The sequence below is a fragment of the Trichomycterus rosablanca genome, chromosome 5 (genome assembly GCF_030014385.1).
Source record: "Trichomycterus rosablanca isolate fTriRos1 chromosome 5, fTriRos1.hap1, whole genome shotgun sequence".
In the NCBI taxonomy this organism is placed as follows: domain Eukaryota; kingdom Metazoa; phylum Chordata; class Actinopteri; order Siluriformes; family Trichomycteridae; genus Trichomycterus; species Trichomycterus rosablanca.
The window spans coordinates 13,439,280-13,462,216 of record NC_085992.1 but is presented as its reverse complement, the minus strand read 5'-3'; the positions used below and the strand labels follow the sequence as shown (position 1 = coordinate 13,462,216).

Here is a 22,937-nt window from a genome sequence, read left to right as displayed (position 1 = left end):
TTCCTCACTAAACCCCTATATACCTTTTCATCAAACCCCTATATACTACTTCACAAAACCCCTTATGTACTTCTTTACTAAACCTCTATAATCCCCCTTCACTAAATCCCTATATACCTCTATACTAAACCCATATATACTTCTTCACTAAACCCTTATATACCCCTTTACTAAACCCATATATACTTATTCACTAAACCACTATATACCCCTTTACTAAACCCATATATACTTCTTCACTAAAGCCCTATATACTCCTTCACTAAACCCCTTATATACTTATTCACTAAACCCCTATATACCCCTTTACTAAACCCATATATACTTCTTCACTAAACCCCTATATACCCCTTTACTAAACCCATATATACTTCTTCACTAAAGCCCTATATACTCCTTCACTAAACCCCTTATATACTTTTTCACTAAACCCCTATATATTCCTTTACTAAACCCCTATACTGTATACTTATTCACTGAACCCATATATACCCCATTCACTAAACCCCTATATACCCCTTTACTAAACCCCTACACTTCACATTTCTGCCATGTTCTTGTCATATAGCACAAATTCCCTCAGTCACTCTTCAAAATCTTGTGAAAGGCCTTCCAAAAAAGAGAGGTGAGCAACTCAATAATAATGCTGATGGTTTTGGAATGGAATTTCCAACACACTTATGTTCAGGTGTCCAAATATTGTTGGTCATAGTGTATATATTTTAGCAAAGCTGCAAAGGAGATAAGCAGAATCTCGTTAGCCTCTTAGCATCATCAGCAAACTGCAATATGGTTCATTTCAAAAGTCCACTTCAGCCAGCTCAGTCAAACATGTCACACTAAAAGATTTTATTTGGAATAAATGTTATGGTAAAAAGCTCCTACACAAGGCTTTAGCTAGCTAAGAACTTCATGCTCCATGGAGCTTGCGGCTAAATATTATGGCTTCTTAGCCTGGCATTTTGATCTCGGTTTGGACCGAAAGCTTTTCAACGTTGATTTAAATCTATCTTCTTTTTTTTCTCCATTTTCTACCCGAAAGCACAGAGCTAAGCTCAAAGCAGAGACTGTCCGACGGCGCTGCCGGGCAAACATAGCCGGAATAATTCTCGACTGTCAATCACAGCTTATGGAGCAGAACGAAGAGAGAAGCAGCCATGAGATTTCAATAAAGCATCTAATATAATGACATGAGTGACTGAGCAGCCTGATGATGCTATACTCCTTAACGTACTGCCATTGCACCTATAATGAAGTTAGTGCGCAGGAAGAGCTACGTGCTGCCCTCATTGTTGAAGCCTGACGATATAGGTTATGTACGATGTGTTTGTGAGTGCTAAACGTGCTCCTTTATTGTCAATTCACCACTGATGGTACCGCCCCCTGTAGGAGACGCAGGGAAAAGCTCCAGGCGCATTTAAAAGAAAGCAGAGGACTGAAGAACTACAGCCTCAATCAGACATGCAAACCACATCCAGGCCTGCAGATGCAAAACGTAAGTGTCTCTAAACCATTATTTTATTTATATACACTGATCAGCCATAACATTAAAACCACCTCTTTGTTTCTACACTCACTGTCCATTTTATCACTCTGTTCTTCAATGGTCAGAACCCTCACTGGACCACCACAGAGCAGGTATTATTTAGGTGGTGGATCATTCTCAGCACTGCAGTGACACTGACATGGTGGTGGTGTGTTAGCGTGTGTTGTGCTGGTATGAGTGGATCAGACACAGCAGCGCTGCTGGAGTTTTTAAATACCATGTCCACTCACTGTCCACTCTATCAGACACTCCTACCTAGTTGGTCCACCTTGTAGACGTAAAGTCAGAGACGATCGCTCACCTATTGCTGCTGCTTGAGTTGGTCATCTTCTGAACCTTCATTGGTGGTCACAGGACGCCGCCCACAGGGCGCCGTTGGCTGGATATTTTTGGTTGGTGGACTATTCTCAGTCCAGCAGTGACAGTGAGCATTGCTGTGTCTTATCCACTCACACCAGCACAACACACACTAACCTGCTGCTTTTAGGTCATCATGCAAGCTATTGTGTGACAACAGGCTTCTTTTACAGCACTTTGTGAACTGTTGAGTGGTGCACATGTCCAGGAACGATTGGTGGTGCCTAGACTGTTAGACTTGTAGATGATGGAACCACTTGTACTGACAGTGTTTGCTGTTGTTCTGTAGCTTTTCTATTTAATGTCATTTTATCATTTTGTTCTTGAGTCATTTCCTTTGAACAAGGGTGCTTTTCAATTTATGAACCAATGGACACAATTGGTTCATATCTATGTGCAATTTGCTCTCATTTTTACCCACCTCCCCAAATCATGTCAGTAGGTAGACAAAATGCTTTACATTGCCCCTAGATTTAAGTATGCTTGTAAATAGATGAGTGTGTGTTGTCCTTTCCAGAGTATGATAAACACCCCATGTTTCTGGGTAACTCCAGTCCTGCTGCGACCCTAACAAGGATTATTTTTAAATAAGTCAAATTAATTTAGCTCCAAATCACGTTCTGACAGAGCTGCCGGATTCAACCCAGATTTAACCTTCTAATAGGAATTCTGTCACCATCTATGTTCATTTCCATCATGTCAGGTTTTGAATTACGGCTTCAGCGCCATAACCATGACCTCTAAAGCAGCTCCGGAAAAGCAGTTGCTCCCGACGGGCTGCTTTGCTTCCATTCATCACCTGCTCGATTGCTTCCATCAACTCATCCATCCCACATAATCCAAGTGGACTCACTCGCATGGCAAACACAACTGTGATTCAAATTTCAGTCAGGCTCAGTGATCTGGAAATTGCTTAGTTTATACAAATTATACCCAAACTGTGTTAAGAGACTGGACTCACAATTGTCAAGAAAAACAATCAAAACCTCAAAACTGTTGATGGAAATTAAAGAGTATTTTTTTGTTTCTTTTTATTAACTTGTTTTTCCCCCAGTCCTATTTTCTGCTATCAGTAAACATAAAAGGAAGTAATCATTGTCATGATGAAGTGAGGTGTGCAGGACATAAACTCACCACAATAACTTATTTGCAGTCTTAATATATAAAAACAACAAGAAATATTCTCTTTGGGTCTGTCTAAAAACCTAGTGAGCTGCCTTGCTGCCTACTCTCTACCTAGGCAGCCGCTTAAGTAGAAAGGATTCTAATAACACATCAAACTCATAAGGAATAATATTTAGATGTACAATGGACAGTTGTAGCCTAGCGTTTAGGGTACTGGACTGGTAATCAAAAGTTCACTGGTTCAAGCCCCACCACTGCCAGGTTGTCACTGTTGGGCCCTTGAGCAAGGCCCTTTACCCTCAATTGCTTAGACAATATACTGTCACAGTACTGTAAGTCGCTTTGGATAAAATGCTGAAAATGTAAAATGTACTAAGACGGCGATTACATCACCTCAGTTTTTGCTTACTAAGCTAACACAGTTAGCCTCATGCCATTCAAACCATCGGGCTGAGGCGACACAACCCGCTAGCATGCCAGTTTGTGTTGGTATAAGTGGATCAGACACGGCAGCGCTGCGAAAGTTTGTAAATACCGTGTCCACTCACTGTCCACTCTATTAGACACTCCGACCTAGTTGGTCCACCTTGTAGATGTAAAGTCAGAGACGATCGCTCATCTATAGCTGCTGTTTGAGTTGTTCATCTTCTAGACCTTCATCAGTGGTCACAGGACGCTGCCTACGGGGCGCTGTTGGCTGGATATTTTTGAATGGTGGACTATTCTCTGTCCAGCAGTTACAGTGAGGTGTTTAAAAACTCCATCAGCACTGCTGTGTCCTATCCACTCATACCAGCACAACACACACTAACACACCACCACCATGTCAGTGTCACTGCAGTGCTGAGAATGATCCAACACCCAAATAATACCTGCTGTGTAGTGGTCCTGGGAGAGTCCTGACCATTTAAGAACAGGGTGAAAGAGGGCTAACAAAGCATGCAGAGAAACAGATGGATTACAGTCAGTAATTGTAGAACTACTGTTCTACTGAAGTGCTTCTATATGGTAAGTGGAGCTGATAAAATGGACAGTGAGTGTAGAAACAAGGAGGTAGTTTTAATGTTATGGCTGATCGGTGTACTTAAATATAAGTTGAGTGTTTAATTTGAGTTCTGTTTTTAATATGAGTTTAGCTCTGATCTCACTTTCAATAAGCACCATGAGAAATTATGTTAAAATATGCAAATGTATGAATAGAATGAACTGAATTAGTCAGACAGCCCGGCTGATCATCATTCAGTGTTGTTCTTAAAAGTGTAAAAGTCTGAGGAAATTCACAATGACTTAAAAGTGAACATGGATAAGCATTAAAAGTGCATCATCTCTATATTCGTACATCTGTTCTTGGCACACCGAGGGCCTGCCTGAAAAAAATAAAAATAAAAAAATGGAAAAACATGCTTCCTGAGGACACATCTTGCCAACTGAAACAGCCTGACCCTAAGACATTTTAACAATTGATTAAAATATCCATTACTAGAACATTTTCACTTCGGTGCGGCATAACTGAGTCAGACGTAGACGTGACCTAGAGGCCAAAACTTGTCTATTATGCCTCATGTGACCTTCAATTTATTTAAATGAATTCCTGCATTGATTTTGAGACGAGCTTCACAATAGCAACGATTGAGAATTTTTGACCTGAACCTTTTAATATTTTCTCACTGAACTGCATTTACACATAAGACTCTAAAGACTTGAGTGATGAGTATAAAGATTTTATGCTAAATTCTGCAAGTGCTGCCAGGTGACCTGGTTACAAAATAAATTTTGTAGACCTGGGTCTGTAATAATTCCTAGTTAATCCACGTATGATTTATAAATAGAGGAAATTCAGGGGCTGTTCCTGCCAAGAGTAGACGTCTTGCAAATATCATACCAATAGTCCATCATTAACACGAGAGGTTAAAGAATACAAGGTTAATAGCAAACGTTCTGCCTGTTTGTATGTACTGTATCTATTATGAAAAGAATCATAGAGCTGATGGAATTACATCACAGAGACCTCTGTATTCCCCAGCATTTGCTGTATATTTGTTCTATAGATGAGACAAATGTTGAGTTTTGTGGATGCACCCTGTGTTTAAAGGGAAACACCCCTGCACACCAGCACTATAATCTCATTTAGCAAAACCTAATCTGTGAAGTATAGTGGAGGAAGCATCATGGTTTGCTTTACTGCGCTCAGAGTTGAGAGGTTGCTAATTGACTCATCCTACAGTCTAATGGTGGATCATTCTCAGCACTGCAGTGACACTGACATGGTGGTGGTGTGTTAGTGTGTGTTGTGCTGGTATGAGTGGATAAGACAGAGCAGCGCTGATGGAGTTTTTAAACACCTCACTGTCACTGCTGGACTGAGAATAGTCCACCAACCAAAAACATCCAGCCAACACCGCCCCGTGGAAAGCATCCTGTGACCACTGATGAAGGTCTAGAAGATGACCAACTCAAACAGCAGCAATAGATGAGCGATCGTCTCCGACTTTACATCTACAAGGTGGACCAACTAGGTAGGAGTGTCTAATAGAGTGGACAGTGAGTGGACACGGTATTTAAAAACTCCAGCAGCACTGCTGTGTCTGATCATACCAGCACAACACACACTAACACACCACCAACACCATGTCAGTGTCACTGCAGTGCTGAGAATGATCCACCACCTAAATAATACCTGCTCTGTAGTGGTCCTGTGGGGGTCCTGACCATTGAAGAACAGGGTGAAAACAGGCTAAAAAGGTATGTAGAGAAACAGATGGACTACAGTCAGTAATTGTAGAACTACAAAGTGCTTCTATATGGTAAGTGGAGCTGATAAAATGGACAGGGCCCAACAGTGGCTGCATGGCGAAGCTGGGATTCTAACTCTCAACCTTTCAGTTGATAGCCAAAAGCCGTACTCACTCGGCTACCATTGTCCTTTACTGCTAATTAAAAGCCTGTTTTGGCTTAAAAAGTGGTATCTGGTTAATAAGACTATTAAGCTAGCCTACCAGTGCCAAGTCCCGATTTCTAGTCTCAACAGTCTCACTGGCTTGACTGGGAATGAAAAGAAAGGATAGATACGATTTCAACATCAATTACAACAGAGACTCCTGCTGTCTGATTGAGGTTCTGGTACAATTAGTAAGAAGGCTGTAAGAATTATGGGTAAAATTACAGGTGTCTGTCCCAAAAAATACAAATACATTCATGTCTTTAGGTTAACAGTGTTCAAAAGGCACACAGTTTCAGTAGCTTCTTCACCCATTTGTAACTCTAGTAGTGTAATGATATCTGAGACCTGCATGTTTCAGTCATGTGACTGCTATAGGGAGAGTTCCTCTGAACTGGAAATGTGCTGCATTATCCAATTATGCCGATTATGCCCTGCCATTGTTCATCCATCAGCGCTGGGCCAGTATTCTCACCCTCATCCTCTCATCTTTATTCACTGGTGCAGATTAACTTCTGCACTGACATTTACATCATCCCACCTACACATACTGGGATTTACCAGTGTGCTCTGGTCCACTGGAGTATTGATGTTTATGGTTTTGGAATGAGATATCCAACAAGATCAGTCAGTAAGACATCTAAGAAAATAGATAGATAGATAGATAGATAGATAGATAGATAGATAGATAGATAGATAGATAGATAGATAGATAGATAGATAGATAGATAGATGACAGACAGATAGACGACAGACAGACAGACAGACAGACAGACAGATAGATAGATAGATAGATGACAGACAGACAGATTGAAGACAGACAGACAGACAGATAGATAGGCAGACAGATAGATAGGCAGACAGACAGATAGATAGGCAGACAGACAGACAGATAGATAGGCAGACAGACAGACAGATTGATGACAGACAGACAGACAGATAGATAGGCAAACATACAGACAAATAGATTGACAGATAAATAGACAGACAGACAGACCGACACACAGATGGATAGATAGATAGACAGACAGACTGGCAAAGTTTGCAGTAGAAAAATATCTGAAATGGACAGCTAGATGACAGACAGACAGATTATGATAGACAGACAGATAGATAAATGACAGACAGATAGATAGATTACAGAAAGGCAGGCAGACATACAGACATACAGACAGACGGACAGACAGACAGATAGATGACAGACAGATGACAGACAGGCAGGCAGACATACAGATAGACAGATAAATAGATAGATAGACAGACAGACCGGCACACAGATGGATAGACAGACAGACAGACAGGCAAAGTTTGCAGTAGAAAAATATTTGAAATGGACATCTAGATGACAGACAGACAGATTATGATAGACAGACAGATAGATAAATGACAGACAGATAGGTAGATGACAGACAGGCAGGCAGACACAGACAGACAGACAGACAGATATATAGATGACAGATAGGCAGGCAGGCAGGCAGACAGACAGATAGATACACAGACAGACAGACAGACAGACAGACAGACAGACAGACAGATAGATAGATAGATGACAGACAGGCAGGCAGACATACAGATAGACAGATAAATAGAATGACAGACAGACAGACAGACAGATAGATATATAGATAGATGACAAACAGGCAGACATACAGACAGTTAGGCAAACAGACAGACAGACAGACAAATAGATGACAGTGATAGCTAAGTGGTTAAGGTACTGGACTAGTAAACAGAAGGTTGCCGGTTCAAGCCCCGCCACCACCAAGTTGCCACTGTTGGGTCCCTGAGCAGGGCCCTTAACCCTCAGTTGCTCATTGTGTAAGTGGCTTTGGATAAAAGCGTCTGCTAAATGCTGAAAATGAAAATGTAAATGACATGCAGGCAGGCAGACATACAGATAGATGATAGATAGACAGACAGACAGACAAAGTTTAATAAATCTATACAGAGAAGAAATATTCATCTGAAATGGTCAGACAGATAGCCAGACAGACAGCCAGATGACAGATAAAAAAACATAAATCTGAAATGGTTGGATCCTCCATAGATTTCCAGTTGAATGACAATACAGTTTAATATTCTCAAACAGAGACATTTGGCCTTATTAAAAAGGGGAAAAAACTAAAACAGCAAATCCCTGTCATGAACAACTTTTATAACGTCAACATCCTAACAGCTTCATTCTGGCTCAATACAAACATTCCATACCTGCAGATCATCATTTGAATTCCACTGAAGATTGGAAACAAATGAACATAACAGAGCATCTATTTTTTATCTTTACTTTCTGCAGTATTACAAAAGATCATCTCCACTACACGGAGGCTCCATCCATGAGGCCAGAAATTCTCAAAACGGCACAGCTCCTTATTATCCAAGAAGTTTACCAAGCGGCCGACCTCTCAGGTGAGTTTCCATCAACTATCTAATTTTTTTAATTAAATCTAATGAAAAAAAATGGCTACATGGGAAAGACAGCAATTTAAAACACCGCTATTCAGCAAACTGGATGATGTACTGAGATTTTAAACTCTCAGCTCTGTTACCGGCCGACTGGGCGCCCCCTAGTGGGCACAATTGGCAGTGCTTGCAACAGACAAAATTGGCCACTAAAGTCTGCTTGGTGGGAAAGAATGGGCTAAAAAGTGGGTGGGGTCTTCATCGCTGTGTAAGAACCCTGGTTAGTAGCCCAAAGCTTCTGTACAGAAGTGCAGGAACTTGGAGACCAGCGTGTGACTCCACCAAAGTATAGGCGAATAAGAAGGGGTCAGGGGACTGTGCACGCATTGGACGGAGGGTGTATCAAACAAACATACCCTCCTCAGATACGATCAGGGTCTCCAGCAGGGGAAGACAAATTGGCTACACTAAATTGGGAAAATAGAGGAGAAAATGCATAAATAAAATAGCAAATAAAATAGTCAGCCATAATATTAAAACCACCTCCTGGTTTCTACACTCACTGTCCATTTTATCAGCTCCACTTTCCATATAGAAGCACTTTGTAGTTCTACAATTACTGACTGTAGTCAATCTGTTTCTCTACATACTTTTTAGCCTGCTTTCATCCTGTTCTTCAATGGTCAGGACCCCCACAGGACCACCACAGAGCAGGTATTATTTAGGTGGTGGTGGTGTGTTAGTGTTAGCAGCGCTGCTGGAGTTTTTAAATACAGTGTCCACTCACTGTCCACTCTATTAGACACTCCTACCTAGTTGGTCCACTTTGTAGATGTAAAGTCAGAGACGATCGCTCATCTATTGCTGCTGTTTAAGTTGGTCATCTTCTAGACCCTCATCAGTGGTCACAGGACCCTGCCCACGGGGCGCTGTTGGCTGGATATATTTTTGGTTGGTGGACTTTTCTCAGTCCAGCAGTTACAGTGAGGTGTTTAAAAACTCCATCAGCATTGCTGTGTCTGATCCACTCATACCAGCACAACACACACTAACACACCACCACCATGTCAGTGTCACTGCAGTGCTGAGAATGATCCACCAGCTAAATAATACCTGCTCTGTAGTGGTCCTGCGGGGGACCTGACCAGTGAAGAACAGGGTGAAAGCAAGCTAATAAGTATGTAGAGAAACAGATGGACTACAGTCAGTAATTTTAGAACTATATGGTAAGTGGAACTGATAAAATGGACAGCGAGTATAAAAACAAGGAGGTGGTTTTAATGTTATGCCTGAAGAAAAATACCAACCCTAATCTTTTCTTGGTTGGATTCTCCCTAGATTTCCAATTTAATGACCAAGCCAGTTTGATATTCTCAGACAGAGACGTCTGTCCTTATTAACAAGGGAAGAAAAGCTAGAACGACCTTACAGCTGATCATTATGGGCATAACAAGTAGCGGGCAGCATCAGTAGACATTATTGGTGCTTACAGCTGAGATGATAAAAATGGATCAGATTGTTTTTCACTGGTGCATCTCTGGTTTTGTAGACAACAACGTGACGATAATGGCAATTGTAATGACATGCCAACGTAACTGGCACCACCCGACTCGCCGTAATGCCCCGGGATTACAACCAGAGAAATGAAATTAACTTCACGGCAGCGTAGCGCACCGTAATTGCACTTTTATCAAACGCTAAAAAAGAATGATCGTAATTGTAATTGGTGATAAACACGTTAATATGAATCTGTGTCGCCGCGCCATGCGGAGGAGCGGATGATCAAGACAAATCAGACTGAACACAAGCTCGTTTGCTGGCCTGTTACTAAATTAAAATCAGATCTCTTTCATACATTTGATTATTGTAGCACAAAGCCGCAGCGGAACGACCTTGCGATTCCCTCTTCGCGAGATTCCCTTGTTTACAGCTTCTTAGGCGGGTTGTTAATTATGGGGTCTTGATTCTAGGTCCAATTTAAAAAGGCAAAGTCTCACTATACACTGCATGGCCAAAAGTATGTGGACATCTGACCATAGGTTTGTTGGGCCATTAATATCACCATAGAGTTGTGTTCCTCTTTGCTGTCTCTCTTTTTGCGGCCACTCTTCTAAAAGGTCTTACCACATGACTTTGGAGTGTGTCTGAGCATCTGTGTCCAATTTATGAGAAAAAAAGTAAATAAATACATAAAAAGTCGAGTCTCTTCCTCACAGCAGTATTAGTCAAGCCTTACTAATATTAGTAACGAAGTACATAATGCCTTCATGGACATAAGCCTATAACTCATGACATGTAAAGCTTGCTTGACTGTCGACAATTTTCAGCAGCTTTTAATTAAATTATTCTTTATTTTAATTGACGTCTGACCATTTTAGCAAATTTTGGCTCAGCTTAAGCTAACAGTTTGGTTTTTTTTCACCCTGGCTATGGGTAACTAGGAAGCCATGCCACAAAGTTTGACATTATAGAACCACCACATAATTAATCAAAGATTTATTTTATACACCAACTAGGCATAACATTATGGCCACTGAAAGGTGAAGTGAATAACACTGATTATCTCTTCATCACAGCACCTGTTAGTGGGTGGGATATATTGGGCAGCAAGTGAACATTTTATCCTCAAAGTTCATGTGTTAGAAGCAAAACTGCAGCTCTTGTGGGGTGTTTCCGGTCTGCAGTGGTCAGTATCTATCAAAAGTGGTCCAAGGAAGGAACAGTGGTAAACCGGCGACAGGGTCATGGGTGACCAAGGCTCATTGATGCACGTGAGGAGCAAAGGCTGGCCCGTGTGGTCTGATCCAAAAGACGAGCTACTGTAACTCAAGTTGCTGAAGAACTTAGTGCTGGTTCTGATAGAAAGGTGTCAGAATACACAGTGCATCACAGCTGCAGGGCTGTTCTGGCAGCAAAATGGGGACCAACACAATATTAGGAAGGTGGTCATAATGTTACACCTCATCGGTGTATATTTATATCAAAGATCTACCAGCTTCCATGCCAAGCTATGCTAATCTAATGAGTGTTTTTTGTTTCGCAAACAGGGATGAATTATGATTATACATTATGTCAAAGCACTTTAAAGCATACAGGACCAACAGACCAAAACCCCTGTTGAGCAAGCCAAGTGCAACAATGACAAGAAAAAACTCCCTTAAAATTACAGGAAGGAGCCGCTCAGGTGGTGGTGCATCGCTAAAAACACACGCTGGAACCAGAGCTGGGATCTCGAATACATCGTATCGAATCTCAGCTCTGCCTGCCGACTAGGCTGAGCGGCCACATGAACAACGATTGGCCTGTTGTTCAGATATGGGTGGGACTAAGCTGGATGGGGTCTCTCTCCCATGACTGGTGCAGTTGCAACCTCTGCTGGCTGATTGATGGCGCCCGCACAGAGATTAGAAAAGAATGCTCTCTGTACACAACGCTGAGCTGCACTGCACTCGTCAAAGTGTAGGTGATAAGATGCATACATCATCCCTGGGTGGCCTGGAGAATCATTTGATCATATGATCTTCCTATTATTTGCAGGAGTGCTCCTCTGTCCTGTAACACTGATCAGAAGAACCAGAACCGTTCCGCTCTCCGCGTATCAGCCCGCAAGACTTCACCCATCACTGGTGGACGACTCAATCCTATCGGAGGCTTCGGTCCTGCCTACCAGCACCTACAGGAAACTGAAGGTTCTGAGAAGGATGCAGAGCCAGTGAGAGTGTGAGTAAGCCCTTTCATAATGGACATGTTTAAAACACTGGAACTATTTAAAAAAAAAGGGATTCATGTGTTTAACAGTTGGATGAGAATTTGAGTTAGAAGTGGTGGTGGTGTTCACCATGGAAGTGGAACCAGTTAGTAAGTGGGGTTCACTTACTTATTTAGAAATATACACTGATCAGCCATAACATTAAAACCACCTCCTTGTTTCTACACTCACTGTCCATTTTATCAGCTCCACTTACTGTATAGGAACACTTTGTAGTTCTACAATTACTGACTGTAGTCCATCTGTTTCTCTATATACTTTTTTAACATTCTTTTATGGTCAGGACCTCCACAGGACCACCAAAGAGCAGGTATTATTTAGGTGGTGGATCATTCTCAGCACTGCAGTGACAATGACATGGTGGTGGTGTGTTCGTGTGTGTTGTGCTGGTATGAGTGGATCAGACACAGCAGCGCTGCTGGAGTTTTTAAATACCGTGTCTATTCACTGTCCACTCTATTAGACACTCATACCTAGTTGGTCCGACTTGTAGATGTAAAGTCAGAGACGATCGCTCATCTGTTGCTGCTGTTTGAGTTGATCATCTTCTAGACCTTCATCAGTGGTCACAGGACGCTGCCCACGGGGCGCTGTTGGCTGAATATTTTTGGTTGGTGGACTATTCTCAGTCCAGCAGTGACAGTGAGGTGTTTAAAAACTCCAGCAGCGCTGCTGTGTCTTATCCACTCATAGAGATATAAAATTGCTCAAATGTATTAAAGTTTTCGCTCAGATCTTGTGGAATTTTATTGCACATAGTCTTCCTGTAGAAACTTTAAGACGCTGCTTGATTTTGATGGTTTGGTTCAAGATGAGTAAGTGTTCTGTTTTAGCTACATTAGCATAGCTTCCCGATTGCTGGTTGATTGTGTAACAATTTACATTTATAGAAGGGAGATATAGGTGTTTGACAGCTTTGTTCCTTAAAAAAATGACATAACATTACTTTCAACCTTAAACTATACACCGGCCAAGCATGACATTATGACCACTGACAGGTGAAGTGAATAACACTGATTATCTCTTCATCACGGCACCTGTTAGTAGGTGGGATATATTAGGCAGCAAGTGAACATTTTATCCTCAAAGTTGATGGGTTAGAAGCAGGAAAAATTGACCCTTGTCAAGTTTGACAAGGGCTAAATTGTGATGGCTAGATGACTGGGTCAGAGCATCTCCAAAACTGCAGCTCTTGTGGGGTGTTCCTGGTCTGCAGTGGTCAGTATCTATCAAAAGTGGTCCAAGGAAGGAACAGTGGTAAACCGGCAACAGGGTCATGGGCGGCCAAGGCTCAGTGATGCAAGTTAATGCTGGTTCTGATAGAAAGGTGTCAAAATACACAGTGCATCAGTTTGGTGTATATGGGGCAGCAAAAGGGGGACAACACAATATTAGTTAGGTGGTCATAATGTTATGCATCATCGGTGTATGTATATATGATGAATTTATGTAAACCACTAATAAATTAAACACAGAGGTATTGTTTAAATGATTCTTTATTCATTTTACAATGCACATGGCCATCTGTTGACCAGATCACACTTGGTGAGTCACGGCAGGGTGTAAGTGGTGACCTATTTCTGGTTCTGCTCTCACAAGAACATCTAACATGCAGAAGAACACAACTGACCTGAGAAAAAAAACACCATGTTACCATGGAAACAAACTGAAACTGAGAGGAAAAAAGCTTAATGCAGATAAGGGTAAATGTATTTGCATATGCAACTCACCTTCATGATGCACAAAAGGTTTGCGTGCCTGTGGGAATTTGTGCCCAGACACAAAGCGATTGTGAGATCTGGCAGAGATGTTGGACATGAATGCCTGGCTTACAGTGAACATCCAATTGCACAAAGCACAAAGCAAGGTCCATAAAGACATAGACTGATATTATTTGGTGTATAAGAGCTATTATACAGTACACTGATTATCCATAACATTAAAACCACCTCCTTGTTTCCACACTTTATTTTATCAGCTCTACTTACCATACAGAAGCACTTTGTAGTTCTAAAATTATGACTGTAGTCCATCTGTTTCTCTGCATACCTTTTTAGCCTGCTTTCACCCTGTTCTTCAGTAGTCAGGACCCCCACAGGACCAACACAGAACAGGTATTATTTAGGTGGTGGATCATTCTCAGCACTGCAGTGACAATGACATGGTGCTGGTGTGTTAGTGTGTGTGAATTAGACACAGCAGCGCTGCTGGAGTTTTTAAATACAGTGTCCACTCACTGTCCACTCTATTAGACACTCCTAACTAGTTGGTCCACCTTGTAGATGTAAAGTCAGAGACGATCGCTCATCTATTGCTGCTGTTTGAGTTGGTCATCTTCTAGACCCTCATCAGTGGTCACAGGGCACTGCCCATGGGGCACTGTTGGCTGGGTATTTTTGGTTGGTGGACTATTCTCAGTCCAGCAGTAACAGTGAGGTGTTTAAAAACTTTAGCAGCATTTTTGTATCTTATCCACTCATACCAGCACAACACACACTAACACACCACCACCATGTCAGTGTCACTGCAGTGCTGAGAATGATCCACCACCTAAATAATACCTGCTCTGTAGTGGTCCTGACCATTGAAGAACAGCATGAAAGGGGGCTAACAAAGCATGCAGAGAAAGAGATGGACTACAGTCAGTAATTGTAGAACAACAAAATGCTTCCATATGGTAAGTGGAGCTGATAAAATGGACAATTAGTGTAGAAACAAGAAGGTGGTTTTAATGTTATGGCTGATCGGAGTATATACTGTATATAGTATCTTAGGTGTAGTCAAGTCAAATATGAGGATGTGTCATTATCGCCCCCTATAGGCCTGACCTGCTCATGTCAGCTTTCTTTTTACAGACTGGGAGCAAAGCTAAGACTTGTGAACTCTGCACTTTTTAAAAATAAAGGGAATATTTAAAGGTGTTTTTGTGGACAGGGCCTAAGACACTTTGGGTCTGTCTGAACACCTAGTGAGCTCTCTACATAAACAGTATTTTATGTCATACTATGCTCACTCCCAAGAGGAAGGCTGTCTAAATTCTTAGATGCTTCCTGCTGAGATGCCTTATCTTGACTGAAATGCTGAGTAAAAAATAAGGGAGCATTGAGGGCTTCCTCACCTGCAAAGGCAATCCCAGCATTCAGCGTGGCACAACTTTTCTCACAAAAAAATATATACAAGGGATTTTCAAAAAGTTTCCACACTTTTATATTTTGTATATTGCCCGATTGCGTCATGCTTCCTCTCCACCAATGCTGATCCCTGCTCTGATTGAGGAGAACGAAGCTAACCCATGCCCCCCTCCGACACGTGGGCAGCATGCCGTATTCATTTTATCACCTGCACTTTGATGAGTGCAGTGCAGCTCAGCGTTGTGTATGGAGAGATTCACCCTGAGAGCACTCTTTTCTCATCTCTGTGCAGGCGCCATCAATCAGCCAGCAGAGGTTGTAATTGCACCCGTCATGGGAGAGAGACTCCATCCGGCTTAGTCCCGCCCATATCTGAACAACAGGACAATTGTTGTTCATGTGGCCACTCAGCCTTAGTCGGTAGGCAGAGCTGGGATCTCGAATACATCGTATTGAATTCCAGCGTGTGTTTTTACCGCTGCGCCACCTAAGCAGCCATACACTTTTATATTTTGGTTGGAAATGGTGAGGGTGGGAGGAGTAGTAATTGATCGTGTCTGAGAGACTGAGAGAGAGCTTATAGTCTGGATTCAGTGCCATCTAATGTCCACCTTTTTGGACCGCTCAAAGAAGCTTTAAGGGGAAGAAGATTTTTATGTGATGATGATGTGAAAGCAGCTGTGCTAAGCTCTCAACCAAAAACATTTTTTTGCTGATGGCATTATGCTTATGAAATGCATCAGAAGGTGACTATGTAGATAAGTGATGTCATTTGTTTTTGAAATTTTTAATAAATAGAGTTTAAAAAATTGTAGAAGTCGCTCAGGTTGCTAGCACACCAGAGCTGATATTTCGAATACATTGTATTGAATCTCAGCTCTGCCATCCGGCTGGGCTGGGCGGCCACATGAACAAGGTTTGGCTGTTGTTCAGGGAGGGATGAGCCGGACCAGGGTTCATCATAACTGGTGCAATTACGACCTCTGCTGGCTGATTGAAGGCACCTGTGCTGGGTTGGGGAATAATGCTGATCAGGGTGTGGCTCTCCGTGCATAAAATTGGTCTGCATATGAACTCGGCTCGTGCAGGTGAAAAGAGGCAGTCCGTACTGATCACGTGTCGGAGGGGGCGTGTGTCAGTTGCGAAGCTCCTCAGTCAGAAGTGGAGGGTTGTATCGTAGAGGTAATGCGTAACGCAATCAGGGTAATTGGATACGACTAGATTAGAGGAGAAAATTTGGAGAAAAAGAGGGAAAAGAAGTGTGGAAACTTTTGGAAGAACGCTAGCAAGCTCTTAAGAGTTCTTTTCAAATGCAAGTAATTATCATAATTTTTCATTTTTAGAAATGTGTACAAGTGTAATTTAAAGTCGGGCTTGTCAGTTACAAAGTAACACTTTTCGGTACACAGAGGGAGATGTTAGCTGAACTGTAGCGGGTTGTGTTGCTTCAGCCCATTGATTTAAATGGCCTGAGGCTAACCCTGTTAGCTTAGTAAGCTAACACTGTGGCCATAGGCAGGGAGACAGACGGTGACGCAATCACTGTCTAAGTAGTGTGTCTAAATAATTTACTTTCTAAGCTTCTATGTCAGTTAGAATCCTCTTTATTTGGGAAGCAAGGCAGCTCACTAGGTTTTCACAGACCCTTTGTGTCAGTTCAAGCATTTATGCTCAACTATTTGGAAATGGAAGAAGCAGCCGAAGATAGTCTGAGATTTCTCAATGACGTTAATCCTCTGACTGATCTAAAACAGCACTCACTCACTCATGACATGAAGTGTTCTGCATTGTACATTGTACATACATTGGAATACTGTCACTTCAGTCTGGGGTATAAAATCAGGCCACTGCAGGCCAGATTTACAGCACCACTACATTAGTAGTACTTAAGTTAAATATAGCAACTGAGTAACCACAAGTGAGTCAAAACTTTAGGGCCACTCCCCTATAATGTGCATGGAAATGCATATTTTATAACAGTAGTGCATGTGAGGGTGTGGGAATAATAAATGTAAGGCTGATGGTAGTTACTCATATATCACATCTTGAATGCAGCAGATCTGATAAGTAAGGTCCTACCTATATGAGCCGTTTCCTGTGTAATATGCAATTTGCTGCAAAATTCAAAATTTAAGGTTTGTGTTTAGCGATTTAACATTTTTCATTCACGTAGCATTCAAATGCCTCAAGTTTACCGGTTAATTTGCACTATAAGGTGGTTCTAGCAATCCTACGGCAATTCAGTTAGTCAAAATGTCCAAGATGTTGAAGTCTAAAGCAGCTAAAAACACTACTCGTGTAACTGAGTTTAGAAAACTCCCATTTGGAAAACCAATTCTGTGGACAAGGTGGGGGAGGGGGGGTATTTTATTTTTGTTGAGTATTTTCATATTTGAGACCATCACTGAATGTTCTAAGTTTACATTCAACTATTAAGACAGGCTACGCTGTGCACTGTAGCTTCCATTTATTCTATCATTCAATTTGGGACGGCTCGGTGGCTAAGTGGGTAGCGCTGTCGCCTCACAGCAAGAAAGTTCGATCCTCAGGTGGGGCGGTCCGTGTCCTTTCTGTGTGAAGTTTGCATGTTCTTCCCGTGTCTGCGTGGGTTTCCTCCGGGTGCTCCGGTTTTCTCCCACAGTCCAAAGACATGCAAGTGAGGTGAATTGGAGACACTAAATTGTCCACGACTGTGTTCTATATAACCTTGTGAACTGATGAATCTTGTGTAATGAGTAACTACTGTTTCCTGTCATGAATGTAACCAAAGAGTGTAAAACATGACGTTAAAATCCTAATAAACAAACTATAATTTAGTTTATTAGTGTTGTTTAATAACTGCCATGAAATGTGGCACTTAAAAAAAAAAAAATCCATTAAATCTGTGATTTTTGAAAAACGAGCTCAGTGAAATTAAACACATTTTGTCCTGAATTTAGTAGGACCCTTTTGATAAGTGTGACTTTGATAAGGGCCAAATCATTATGTACAGACGACTGGTTTAAAGTATTTCCGAAACAGCAGGGGGTGTCACGGGCGGCCACAGTGAGTACACATCAATAGATGTCCAAGAAGAGACAAGCCACGAACCTGTGACTTGTTGTTATTTGGCCCAGACTCGTTAATGCCAGAGGATATGAAGGTTATGTTGTCTGGTATGGACCAACAGAGAAACTGCCGTGGATTAAACTAAAAATCATGATGAAATGAATGCGTCAGATGACAGTGGATAGTTGCAGGCCAGTCAAAATGACCATGCTAATAGCCAGCTAGCACACCAGCGCAGAGGTTCTAAACTCCTGGGTTTGAATCTCGGCTCTGCTACCGGTCGGGTGGGCCCCCCTTTTGCAGACACAGTTGGCTAATGCCTGCGGCAGACAAAACTGGCCTCCAGACAAAACTGGCCTCCAGTCTGCTGGGTGGGAAAGATCAGACTAAGAAGTTGGGTTTTCAACACTGTGTACCTTGGTTGCCCAGGGTGCCTATTCAGAAAGTGGAGGAGCGCAGAGATTGTGGTGTGGCTCTCCGAACGCGAAGCCGACCGTACAACCAAATCCACCTAAGTATAAGAATAAGAATAGGAAGGTATTAGTGGACTGCACACACATCGATGGGAATGTGTGTCAGGCAAATATACTCCTTTCTTGGACGCAGCAGATTGGCTATGGTAAATTGGGAAAAAGGGGAAAAAATGACCATGCTAACTCTTACCCACCATTAAAAGCACCTACAAAGGGCATGCAGGCATCAGAACTGGATATTGGAGCAACAGAAGAGGGTTAACTGGTTTCCAAAGTCATGTGGGTGGCATGGTACCAGAATGCGCTGTAAGATTATCTACCTTGCAATGTACAGAGGTTGAAGGTTCTTCTGGAAACGTTCAGGTGCCAGATACCACTTGACTGTTTCAGATGTTTTGTGGAGTCCATGCCTTAGCGGTTTAGAGCTGTTTTGACAGAATTTCAGACAGGTAGTACTAATGTTTTGGCTCTCAGTGTATTCTAGCTCTAATAACATTGTAGGCAAAGATACACCGATCAGCCATGACATTAAAACCACCTCCTTGTTTCTACACTCACTGTCCATTTTATCAGCTCCACTTACCATATGGAAGCACTTTGTAGTTCTACAATTACTGACTGTAGTCCATCTGTTTCTCTGAATGCTTTGTTAGCCCCCTTTCATGCTGTTCTTCAATAGTCAGGACTCTCCCAGGACCAGCACAGAGCAGGTATTATTTGGGTGGTGGATCATTCTCAGCACTGCAGTGACACTGACATGGTGGTGGTGTGTTAGTGTGTGTTGTGCTGGTATGAGTGGATAAGACACAGCAGCGCTGCTGGAGTTTTTAAACACCTCACTGTCACTGCTGGACTGAGAATAGTCCACCAACCAAAAACATCCAGCCAACAGCCCCCCGTGTGCAGCGTTTTCTGTCCACTGATGAAGGTCTAGAAGATGACCAACTCAAACAGCAGCAATAGATGAGCGATCGTCTCTGACTTTACATCTACAAGGTGGACCAACTAGGTAGGAGTGTCTAATAGAGTGGACAGTGAGTGCACACTGTATTTAAAAACTCCAGCAGCGCTGCTGTGTCTGTCTGTGCTATGTCATTGTCACTGCAGTGCTGAGAATGATCCACCACTTAAATAATACCTGCTCTGTGGGGGTCCTGACCATTGAAGATGCAAAGCATGCAGAGAAACAGATGGACTACAGTCAGTAATTGTAGAACTACAAAGTGCTTCTATATGGTAAGTGGAGCTGATAAAATGGACAGTGAGTGTAGAAACAAGGAGGTGGATTTAATGTTATGGCTGATCAGTGTAAGTGAGCTCCCCACACCACATTGCTTGCAGGCTACCCTGTGAAACTCCAGTTACTTAGTACTGTTCTGCAGGAACCTTCCATCTTCTTTAAAATGCTTTAAATACAAACTCCCTAAAGCTCGGTTTGGTAATCCGTTTCAGAGTGAGACAACAAGCTCTGAGTCATGTTTAGTTTTTTTGTAGAATGCAAATCTGAATTTCCTTTTGGGGACTGAGCAAACTGAACAAATGCTGTAATTAAGCAGTGTATGCCAAGAGGCTTAAAACATATTTGTTCTTTTTTTTTAAAGTCTAGACACCTAGTTTGTCTTGTTACTTTTATTAGTCAGATATAGAGGGTACGAATTTAGCCACTTATTCTGCTTAACAAGAGGCACCTCACTTATTCAGCTCTTACTTTTAAAAGAAACATGGTACGTTTTGTAATGGATAATACAACCCCAAATCAGAAAAAGTTGGGACAGTATGGAAAATGCTGGAGTTTCTTACATTAACTTTCAAACCTGAGATATTTAATGTTTTATCTGCTCGGCTTCATTTTACTTATTAATAAACATCAATTCCTGTATTTCAGACCTGCAACACATTCCAAAAAACATTGGGACAGTAAAGCATTTACCACTTTGTAACATTGCTATTCCTTTTCACCACACTTAAAAGACGTTTTGGCACCGAGGATACCAAGTGATTTAGTGTTTCAGCTTTTATATTGTCCCATTCTTCCTGCAAACACGTCTTAAGATGTGCAACAGTACAGGGTCGTTGTTGTCGCATTATTCGTTTTAAAATTCTCCACACATTCTCTATTGGGGACAGGTCAGGACTGCAGGCAGGACAGTCCATTACCCGTACCCTCTTCTTCTGCACCCATGCCTTTGTAATGTGTGCAGCATGTGTTTTTGCATTGTCTTGTAAAATCTTTTCTAATCTATTCATGATTTTGATTTTCTTTGTCTGTTTACTACAGGAATATGATGCAGCCTGATATCGACTTGAGCCAGGATCTATTTCGAGGCACGCAAACCTCACAATCCTTGGACAGAAGTCATTTGGACAGACTGCCTGCCAGGAACCTTTGCTCAGGCTCCCCTGTCAACAGAACCTTTGCTTCTTATGGGATTCCCATCATCCCGTCGGTCCACTCGCATCAAGGCGAGGCGTCGTGCATGCAGACGGCCGTCGTCGACGGCGTGAGTCAGGGTTTAGCGCGGCCAGGGAGGTCACATGATGACAACCCGGTCAGCCCTCGAAGGGAAGGTAATCGATTGCAGGAAGAAGGTCGGGAAAGGCTCGGAGAAATAGCCTGCACCGAGGCGAGGCAGGATGATTCTGTTTTTTCCAGCTCTCATGTGGCAAGAGAGACGGTTTGTGTTCTCCTTGCCAACGGGGGTGGGCTTAGAGGAATGGCTCCCAGCGGACCCACAGAGACTCAGTTATTGAATCCAACAGACGTTCAAGGACTCAAAGACTCAACACAGCCCTGTCAATGAAAGGCTGTTCATCACTCTCGTGGCATACCTTGTTTCTCAACAAGGCTGTGGAGTGTTTTGCCAAAAAAACATGAAAGGAATTCTATGGACGTTGCACAAACACTCTAGTGGCCTGGGTATGAGGATTCATATTTGAAGGAGTGACAGTCTACAAATTTAAAAAACAGACAAAAAATAAACAAAAGATAAATTATTTATATGCATTTATTAAAATGAGATAACTCTACTTAGAAAAAAGAAACCAAATAGTCTGTCATCTCTATGGTGTTTTTAATTGTATAAAATATATATAGATATCTATATATAAATGGCTATAAATATATCTGAATGAATTTGGTGGTAACCAAGTGCACAAAAATCACACGGATCGATGCAATGAGAATGATATGATATTTCGTTTTGTAACAACTTCTTTACATCTCGCAGTCCCGGACCATATTTCGTTTCACGGGTTCCCCCATTCGTTTTGAGAATTGCGCAAGTGTGTCGTCATGGGCTCCACCATGTCCACAATGTAATTTCCCTGCCAAGGAAAATGTTTTTTTTTTTTCCTGCTTTGGAAATGAAAGGTGCACAAATTTCTTACCAGGACACACACCACGCCTGAACCGGAACCTAAAACGATCAGGATATCCGACCGTCGAATACTGCCCTTGAACGAACAAACCTGTTAAGTTTATGGAAATGTGTCTGGCTATTTTTTGTACTATGTGTTTTTTTAAGTTCTTCTCACTTGTCGGATGGGGTTTTGGTACATATAAGGAACAGTCCTTTTACACGCCTCACCTCATCCGTCCGGAGCTTGGAGCTCAGACTTTGGACAATGAATTGAAGTTCCAACCCCAGACGTGGAGCCTCTGCGTTTGGGCTTTTGTTTGTTTGTTTGTTTGTTTGTTTTTGGTGAATTAACTGCTGCTTTCTTGGGGTGGGGAAAATTGGAAGAAAGCAGCGATGAAAAAAGTGTATGTGGTAATTATGGATTGAGGTGAATGATTTCTGTTTGAATTTCCAACCAAATGTGAGAAAAAAATAACAATGAATCTTTTGGTGAAATGATTCCTGTCATTTTTTCCTTTTGAATCCAGCCTCCAAATTCTGATAGTTCTTTTAAAAAATAGTAATACAGTAGACCCTTGGGTTAAGAACGGTTAACCATACGAACATTTCGGGTTACGAATGATCTTTTTCAACTTAACGCATGAACAAATTTCGGATTACGAACCGAAATTCACAAAACACGTGACGTCACGAACAAGTTAACTCCGACCGTCTCTCTCTCTCTCTAGATATATATATACACAGTGAGCGAACATTCAGACAGCGGACGGTGTTTTTTCTGTGTTTTCTTC

The 22,937-nt window shown here is 41.9% G+C and overlaps 1 protein-coding gene across 1 annotated transcript in view; it reads left to right on the top strand.

Moving 5' to 3' along the window:
* The window catches only part of LOC134314925 (pro-neuregulin-3, membrane-bound isoform), a 456,298-nt gene extending 434,546 nt beyond the window's left edge, over positions 1-21,752 (top strand). The window contains exons 6-9 of the mRNA XM_062995745.1: positions 1,390-1,495; positions 8,260-8,372; positions 11,904-12,086; positions 21,066-21,752. Of these exons, the coding sequence (XP_062851815.1) occupies positions 1,390-1,495; positions 8,260-8,372; positions 11,904-12,086; positions 21,066-21,588 (925 nt within the window). The 3' untranslated portion in view covers positions 21,589-21,752. The remainder of the gene's footprint in view (positions 1-1,389; positions 1,496-8,259; positions 8,373-11,903; positions 12,087-21,065) is intronic.
* Positions 21,753-22,937: the final 1,185 nt, after the last annotated feature.